At 31.9% G+C, this 8,207-nt stretch overlaps 4 protein-coding genes across 6 annotated transcripts in view; 2 read left to right on the top strand and 2 right to left on the bottom strand.

The window, feature by feature from the left end:
* The window catches only part of LOC116349180 (COP9 signalosome complex subunit 1b), a 21,896-nt gene extending 15,282 nt beyond the window's left edge, over positions 1–6,614 (bottom strand). Inside the window, exons 1-6 of one of the 3 annotated variants that reach the window (XM_031780687.1) lie at positions 6,554–6,569; positions 6,445–6,478; positions 5,944–6,198; positions 5,473–5,893; positions 4,718–5,400; positions 4,599–4,638 (exon numbers count right to left, since the gene is read on the bottom strand). In XM_031780687.1, coding sequence (XP_031636547.1) covers positions 4,599–4,638; positions 4,718–5,400; positions 5,473–5,893; positions 5,944–6,198; positions 6,445–6,462 — 1,417 coding nt within the window. In that variant the 5' untranslated portion in view covers positions 6,463–6,478; positions 6,554–6,569. Of the gene's footprint in view, positions 1–3,936; positions 4,042–4,598; positions 4,639–4,717; positions 5,401–5,472; positions 5,894–5,943; positions 6,199–6,444 lie in introns of those variants that run through there. The other 2 variants (XM_031780606.1, XM_031780529.1) reach the window with 2 other exon arrangements.
* LOC116349366 lies at positions 50–3,806 on the top strand. Its single transcript, XM_031780803.1, has 3 exons — positions 50–108; positions 2,857–3,209; positions 3,269–3,806. The coding sequence occupies exons 2-3, from the start codon at positions 2,885–2,887 to the stop codon at positions 3,754–3,756; spliced, it is 813 nt and encodes a 270-aa protein (XP_031636663.1). The 5' UTR covers positions 50–108; positions 2,857–2,884; the 3' UTR covers positions 3,757–3,806.
* LOC116349517 (immediate early response 3-interacting protein 1) lies at positions 6,613–7,362 on the top strand. The gene is made up of 3 exons (XM_031781031.1): positions 6,613–6,941; positions 7,027–7,125; positions 7,192–7,362. Exons 1-3 carry the CDS (start codon positions 6,854–6,856, stop codon positions 7,245–7,247), a joined length of 243 nt encoding a protein of 80 aa, XP_031636891.1. The 5' UTR covers positions 6,613–6,853; the 3' UTR covers positions 7,248–7,362.
* On the bottom strand, positions 7,294–8,069 carry LOC116349455 (biogenesis of lysosome-related organelles complex 1 subunit 2). The gene is made up of 2 exons (XM_031780918.1): positions 7,604–8,069; positions 7,294–7,523 (listed from the first exon to the last, which is right to left on the bottom strand). Exons 1-2 carry the CDS (start codon positions 7,988–7,990, stop codon positions 7,395–7,397), a joined length of 516 nt encoding a protein of 171 aa, XP_031636778.1. The 5' UTR covers positions 7,991–8,069; the 3' UTR covers positions 7,294–7,394.
* Positions 8,070–8,207: the final 138 nt, after the last annotated feature.

Here is an 8,207-nt window from a genome sequence, read left to right on the forward strand (position 1 = left end):
ACAACACGGAGTTGTCAAAATCATAACCTTAGTTTTGTCAGTGTATAGCGAAGAGAGTACAAGATCATCTATTGATAGTACGATACTGAGAAAGGAAGGTACATCTCGGTACGAGTATAACCTTGTGTTAAATTGCATTGTCATATTACTTTTTTCTGTTTTTTTTTTTAATTTTTTTTCTTCTTCTTTTCCTCCTTTCCTTTCCTTTGTGTTTTAAACATTTTGTTACATCTTATTCTTCTGCATGTTGATATAACTGTTCTGTGATTTACAATACTGAGAACTCGATGAAATTAGAAGAAAAAGGCAAATAGTGAACTTATCGGAAAAGACGTCTCTGCACAATATAAAAAAGAAACGAGTATATATGCTCACACAGTGATCTTAACTGGAGTCCATACATAATCACATTCCGAAACTAAAAAGTACGACAAAAGGAGGTAATGCAAAAAAAACACACCACCAACACCACCACCACCACCAACTACAACAACAACATTGAGAAACGAACAAACATTGACCAAACGACAAACATGTGTGATATATGTGAATCGTTGCGGCGAAAGAGTAGCTCTTATTTTTCTCCAAATAATACTGCAACATGAAGTTTTTTTCACACGGTTTATTTGTTGTAATACAACAAATAAACTATTCATAAAAAACTTTATGTTGCAGTATTATTTGGAGAAAAATAAGAGCTACTCTTTCGCCGCAACGATTCATGTGTGAAACAAGCTGTATGAACATATGAGTGCAATTTTCGTACATTCTGTTCTGAATTTGTAAAGCCTAACTAATTGATACCAAATAGCTTTAGTTGAGCTATTTGGTATCATTTAGAAGAGCTAATTGATTTTTCCGTGGAATTTTTCTACATAACATTTTTCCTCTGAACCTCTCAATTGCTTCACCGATTCCAACAAATTACACATTCTGTAAAATTGTGCATATCGCGTCGGGCGATTTGACAACCCATTAGCCGTGTATGATTATGCCATGACACCTCAATCGAATTTTATAATGCTTTAGAGCAGTCAACGCCGCTATCGTTGCCGACATAAATGACTATTACTTGAAATGATTAAGTTGACTGGAAGCTTAAATCAATGGTATTTTTTTTAAATCATATGTTTAAAATAAGGTCGTTTTCGACTACATAGCCTGGCATCAGATTGCATGGTCAACAAACTAAAATGGAACATGGATTAGATTTGGAATTTCAATATAAGAGCAACCATTACAATTACTTTGTTAGTACAAACAAATCACCCGAATATATAAACCTGCACACAATTCGTTCCTATTTTCTCTATAATACACAGACTCATACATCGATCGTATGTACGCGCACTTTTTTTGGTTCAAAAAAAAACGCATGTTCAGAGGTAGATATCATATATATCGTTTGTGCGCACAAGGAGAACACAAAAAATATGACTTGAAGGCAAGAATTCTGCGAAAAACGATATCCACGTATTAACGCATTTTTATGTTTTCGTTATTTTTGTTGTTGTTGTTGTTGTTGTTGTTATTCATTGCTATTTCTGCCTGGTTCCTATGCCAACGCTGCGGCAGTTATTGTATTGTTTGAATATGTACGAAAAGAACAAAAAAATGATTGAACCAGATACGAAAAATTGTTCCAGTTTCACATATTTTGATCGAATTGATTGCAATTGAAGGTTTTTTATCTGTGCTTGATATCTCACACCAATGCATTCTTTCGAACGTTCACTGACTATGTTTGTATGGGCTGAATCGGATTTAGTTTATTTTTAATAAATGCCAAGATGAGTAGCATATTGTCAAAGTCAGAGCTCTGGAATTTAATTGGAATTACTGTGAAATTCACTGAAACCGAAAAATGGAATGGGAGTTTTATCTGCCTTTATATATTTTTATATTATTTTATCGATTTCATTTGTATTTAACACACATTATTTGCAATTGATCTGTAAATAATAATAGATCCATTGAAAAAACTATATACTCTCTGCTATTCTTCATCGTTCACTAAGTACACCGAAATAATCTAAATGAATTTCATCTGAATTTTATTGTGCGCTGTATGCGATTTTTTATCTCTCTGTGTCTCCATCGCTTGTTTTCCGAATAGATTCAATGAAACAAAAATGATTTTGTTGTTGTTCTAATCTACAAATTGCGAAATTCACCTGATAGGCTATGGTCCAACCATTTTTTTTCGAATCGATTTCGGTGAAATCTGTCTGAATTTTACTTGCATCCATTTTATTTTATTTTACACTTTGTATTTTTCGGTACTTATGCACTTATTTATTGTGTATCTTTGTGTGAGTATACAATTGGATTCTATTTTTTTCCTCGACTTCCTACGATAAATATTGAATAAAAGATGTATTTAAAATGAAAACAAAAAAAATCCCGACACTACATTCAATTTATCAATGCTATTCATAAGCTATTTTATTTAGAACATTCATTTAATTTTTTAAGTTCGAAGTTTATTGAACGTTTTTTTATTTTCTCGTTTTAACTTATAAAAAATTTCAACACACAACTGCTTTAACACAACGCTGTAAAACATTGGCGATTAATGTCAATACTTCACATACTGCTTTGTTATGAACGCACCCTAATTATCATCAATAAAACTATCTACAAGAATTTTATTTGTTTGTTTTTTTATTTTTGAAAAATTGATTATCTAATTGAACTCAACGCATTTTATTATATTTTTTTTTAAACTTCCGAAATAATTCAACAAAGTTGAATTACTTACGGCTTTGTATTTTATACCATGTGAGAGATTGAGTTGTCAGTGACAAAAAGAAAAAATCAATATCACATAACCTCAAACGACTTTGCTTTGTTTAGATTATTTCAACAGATTTATTGCGGCACAATGCTGAACATTTTGAAATATGGACAACGTTTTTCGGCACAATATCGAAAAGTATTAAAGAACGTCAAGCCCGCAATACAATATGATCAATTTGTAATACATTTTCATAATGGTGCTTTCTGTCGTTCAAAAGATGATGATAATTCAGATACTAAAAGTGGTTCAAATGTTACACCAACGATTGACTCTAAATTTGATGTATTCAACGACGATAGCGCTACAATAATTTTAGATATCGAAGAAGAACGTGAAAAAATTCTGGCTGGTGAAATTGAAGATGTTGAAGATACTACACCCAATATCTACACCGGATTGAATATCGAACGTGAGTCTCAAAATAAAAATTACATGCTGAACATATATTATATTTTACCATAATTTTAGATGGAAAAACCGGTGTATTCGATATCGAGGATTTGGTAGCTGTATTAAAGCGTGATAATGCTGAGAATATATTTGTATGTTCCGTACCTAAAGAATTGAAATATGTCGACTATCTGGTGGTGATAACGGCACGTAGTCAACGACACATGAAGGCATTGGCTGAATTTGTACGAAAAATATATAAAGTAAAATGTGACAGAAAACGAGCTTTTGTTCCACGAATTGAAGGAAAGAACAGTGATGAATGGATGGCAATTGACTTGGGCAATATTGCATTACACATATTTTCGGCAAAAGTTCGAAAACAATATGATTTAGAGATGCTATGGAGCGTTGGTGCAGAATATGATAACGAAACAAATAAACCCGACGATCCCATTTTTGAAATATTCGATCAACATTCAATAGAGTTTAATGCAAAATCTCAGTTTGAAAATGTAATCTTCGATAAAATCACTAATGAAAATACGAAAAATCATTTAAAATGATCATCAATTTTATAATGATTTAAAAAAATAAATTAGTTTTTTGAACTTTAGTCAAGAATTTTATTTTTTTCCTAAGAATTTTTTATCGTTTAGGTTAAATCGAAAATGTCAGTTCATGGGTTCGTTACTTATTTCTTATTGGTTTGAAATGCTCAGTGGTATTAAAATATTTTTTATAACAGAAATTATTTTGGTTTTTCATTAATAGTTCATGATTGTTTTAATTACGAAATTGATTTTGTGATCCGGAAGCCGTTGCTGCGCACATTTCTGTATGATTATTTCCAAAATCGATCAGAAAAAAATGCAATTATATAGGAGTTTTGAAGAAATTAATAGCCCAATAGGAGGGAAAATATGAAGAAAAAAATTATATATTTAATTTTTGATAGTAAGTTTATAATCGCTTAAACAATTAACATCGCTTAAATTTGTGATTTCGTAGTTGTAATCGATCCAGATAGAGGAAATGGTTACAATAGAATAGTTCTACAGAGTCCGACGATTACTTCCTAAGTTAGAGAACGTAACAAAAAATACATCGAATTAAAATTTACTTTTGCAGTTGTTGTATGTTCGTCGCTGTTACGTTGTTCCGATTTGATTGTGTGTCTCATACTAATTCCATGTTGTTCTCTCTACTAACACTATAAAATCTCAATTTTTAAGCAATATTTTTGCTAACGCGAATACAGTTTCTTATATGTGTGCGGTCATGTCTTACTTACAGATTCATATAGATATTTAAAATTTAAAGAAAAATATAGGATTTTTTTTGAAAATAGAGGATATAAAAGGATGTCTTTAAAATAGGATTGCAGTCTATAATATATGATTATTACCGCTGTTCTGTCCTGCGCCAACATTTTCACGTGGTTGATTCTGAAATATTACACAAAACAATCAAATAATTTTTCAACAATACATTTGTTTCAAAATGTTAGAGTTTTTGACAATTTACTTTAACATGGATTTGATTTTTTAGAACGGCCGCGCGCAAAATGAGCATTTTGGTGCGTCGACGATATTTCTTAGCGACGGATATGGCTTTCTCGAAAGTACAACTGCGCTGGTCTGTGTCTTTGGCATACAAAATTTTATTATGTGAATCAATGCGGGCCTGAATTTGTCCCTCGAGAATCAATTGCATGACTTCATTTTCAAGTTCTGGAACGCTGCGATTGAAGGCCAGTGCCATTTTAACCATGTCGGCTGATAAATATGGGCTGAAGTACTGAATAAGTGCACGATTTCGAATTTTTGTGTATAATCCAGTGATGTGCGGTGCCAGATACATATCCAACATAAGATTGTCTTTGATTTCATCGAGCAATTTCAAGCATGATGCATATTTCGATTCGTAAAACTTGAAGATAATGTCACGCAATTGTGGTTCCAATTCCAAGAACAATTTAAATGAACTGCTTGATATCACGTTCTTTTGCACCTCTTGACGATCATATGTGGCAAGTGCACATAATCCACCATACATGGCCACATTATTGGGCGAAATAATTTCGGTTAAATCGCAATGGTCGAAATTAGCCTGCAAAAATGATTTAGCCGCATTCTTATAATTCTTTTTGGCTAAATATGCCAAACCAGCAGCGCATTTGAGTCGGGTTATAATTGTTTGATTCGCATCTAATTGTATTCAATTGAAAAAATTGTGAATATTTAGTTGTAATTTATGTGATTGTTTAATTTGTGATTTACCTTCCGAAAAATCGGGTGTGCTTTCAGCTTTTGACACGTAACTTTGAACATGTGACCAATTTTGCAAGTAAATCGACACTTTGATTACATTCAGGCACATGTTAACTACATGTTTACCACTGGTGCAATAATCACGAGCGCGGGAATAACATTTTAATGCATTTGATAAATCACCACAGTTCAAATAGTGATCACCTAGATCATCATGACCACGACGAATGCTTTCTTTGATCGAATTCATTCGATAATTTTTCAAATCATTGTCCAATTTCTCTAATTTGTGTGCACCTTTTTTCATTCGTCCTTCAATCCAAGATGGATCAAATGCTGGTATATCTTGTGAAGATGACTGCATACTACCACCAGCTGCAACAGCCGCAGCAGCTACATCTGGTAATTGACCGCCATTTGTTTGGGCAACCTGTAAAAAATTGACATTATTTTATTTCGATACACAAAATACTGTTATACCTTTCGATGTAAATGCTGGTAGAGTGATACATTGTATGTAGACATGACGTAGTTTATAGCCATTTTCAGTGCTTCCAAGCGTAACGATGGACAGTGATCAGCGATGAATATTAAACGATGCAATTTTGCAAGACCTGTATACGAATTTCCATAAAAATCTAAATCAATCGTCGGATTTTCAATGGTATAGGTCTCTTCCTCGTTATTTTCATTATCCTCAGCCGGTGCATCCACTTGCATCGGTTCGATTGGATTCTATTCAGTAAATAAGTGGAATATGATTAATATTTTATTTTTAAACAAAAAATATCCAGTAATAATCTCATTAATTTATTTAGTCTATTATTTGATTCAAAAACAAAATAAAAGTTGTTTATTAGTGCTTATTTTCTCTCTCACTCTCCCTTTCACACGCAAATACAATCGTTGGTGATGATGCACTTTTATAGCTATCGATATACATAACCAATATATTGATAAAATTAAATAATCTCCACTTACCAAATTCTGCAAAGGCATCTTTCAAACTGGTAAACTATATTCGAGAAAAAATGTTGCAAATTGTTCGGTACGATGAGCAAAGATTTCATATATAGAATTTGACATTTACTTGACGTTAGTACAAACGAGCTTTACACAACAGCGCCGCTATAAACTGCAACAATACACATTCCAAAATGTCAGCCAATCAAATGAATGATGCAAGCAAATCATTTTAGAATTTCGAAAATGGATGACGATGAAGATATTCGAAATTCGAATCAATACAACTTGGAAAATGTCATTAGAGGTGGCCATGTAACCAAAAAAAGACAACAAATTGTCTGAAATTGAAGTCAAGAGCAAAATACAAATTCAAATCGTTTACGATTGTTCAAATAATTTGTTATAATTTTTTTTTAAATAAATTATGTTTACGTTTTGGTCATTAATAGAAGCGTCAATGCTTTGCTTGAATGCAATATGCATTTTACATGAAGAACGATTTCTTGCAAAAGGTAAGTTATTCTTTTTCAAAATTTAATTTTTATCACTCAAATATCATTACTTATTATTATTATAACATTTAAAATCTTTTTTTAGTTGGTTGGGGAGCAAATAGCGCAGCTCAAAGTTTTGGTGAACCAACTACAAAAGCTCAACTGCTAAATCTCGTTCGCAGTATTCGAACCGTTGCAAAGAGTGCGTAATTTTTTTTGCTTTTATCAAATAAGACATAATTAAGACATAATTTTTTTTCTATTTTAGTTCCATTAATTTTCCTGAATATCGTTGCGATCGTATTAAAACTGATACTTGGATAGTAGTAGTTTTGCTTTTAAAAATTTACCAAGCAAAAAATAAACTCCATTGTTTTTCCTTAAATGTATTTTGTCTAATTATATTATAAATAAATCGGAATCAATTCAACAAATAGTACATTTTTTTCTCTCTATTTAATACAAAAACATTCATTTCTTTCTTGTGATATTGTTAAACTTTTGTTCCAATTTCTGACTATAGGCATCCAGCTGATAGGCACAATCTTCGAGTTTATTGACAGTTTTTTCAATGTCATCGATTTGTTCTAAATACGGTACCTGCAAAGAAAAATATCCACGTTGAAATTTTATATTGGTCGTTCTTGAGTGCAAATAAAAATGTCAACGTTTGTACATACCAGATTATCACATTTTTCTTTCAGCTGAATAGAAGACGTGGCCAAATTTTCACTAATCTGTTGCATATCGGAGTATTTTGAAATACAAGCCCGATTCATTTGCTCCAAAAGTGTATAGTCTTCCAACGATGCATTCATATCATGTGTCACATAGGTGTATGTTTTTTCAAAAGCTCTGGTTGCTAATCGACTTAATTCTGAATCGTATGATTCAAGTGCTTCGAAACTGGATGTACTGGTTGATAAAGTTGGTCCATGGTGGGGCGAATCGGTGACACCGATATTATTTCTTTGGTTACTTGATTCTTCCATTAGAAAAATGTATTTGTTGTTTTCTTTTCTTTGTATTCGATTGATGTTTAAATTGACCAGAAAAAAAATCAACATGGCCTATTGATAATCAAAACAATCTGTCATTCACCATAAAACAGAAATCGAAATTATCTTCATTTGATAATAGTTTGAACACTTTCCACTAGAGCAGTTTTCGGTTTGAACCGGTAGCAGATTGATAAAAATTCAAATGATATTATTCAAATGCATGCCATTTATCTATTGTATTTATGAGTGAAATTCAATTTAAAATTTATATTTAAAAAAAAAA

This window comes from Contarinia nasturtii, unplaced genomic scaffold (genome assembly GCF_009176525.2).
Source record: "Contarinia nasturtii isolate CC-2019 unplaced genomic scaffold, AAFC_CNas_1.1 Cnas_scaffold_78, whole genome shotgun sequence".
NCBI classification, from domain to species: Eukaryota; Metazoa; Arthropoda; class Insecta; order Diptera; family Cecidomyiidae; genus Contarinia; species Contarinia nasturtii.

What these genes read in the sequence shown, in the direction of transcription:
- LOC116349366 (XM_031780803.1), top strand. Translation starts at nt 2,885, where the DNA reads ATGCTGAACATTTTGAAATATGGACAACGTTTTTCGGCACAATATCGA. An exon ending in CACCGGATTGAATATCGAAC is followed by an intron (nt 3,210 to 3,268) that starts GTGAGTCTCAAA and finishes CCATAATTTTAG; the next exon opens with ATGGAAAAACCGGTGTATTC.
- LOC116349455 (XM_031780918.1), bottom strand. Translation starts at nt 7,990, where the DNA reads ATGTTGATTTTTTTTCTGGTCAATTTAAACATCAATCGAATACAAAGA. An exon ending in AAGAAAAATGTGATAATCTG is followed by an intron (nt 7,524 to 7,603) that starts GTATGTACAAAC and finishes TTTTCTTTGCAG; the next exon opens with GTACCGTATTTAGAACAAAT.
- LOC116349517 (XM_031781031.1), top strand. Translation starts at nt 6,854, where the DNA reads ATGTTTACGTTTTGGTCATTAATAGAAGCGTCAATGCTTTGCTTGAAT. An exon ending in AGAACGATTTCTTGCAAAAG is followed by an intron (nt 6,942 to 7,026) that starts GTAAGTTATTCT and finishes ATCTTTTTTTAG; the next exon opens with TTGGTTGGGGAGCAAATAGC. An exon ending in TATTCGAACCGTTGCAAAGA is followed by an intron (nt 7,126 to 7,191) that starts GTGCGTAATTTT and finishes TTTCTATTTTAG; the next exon opens with TTCCATTAATTTTCCTGAAT.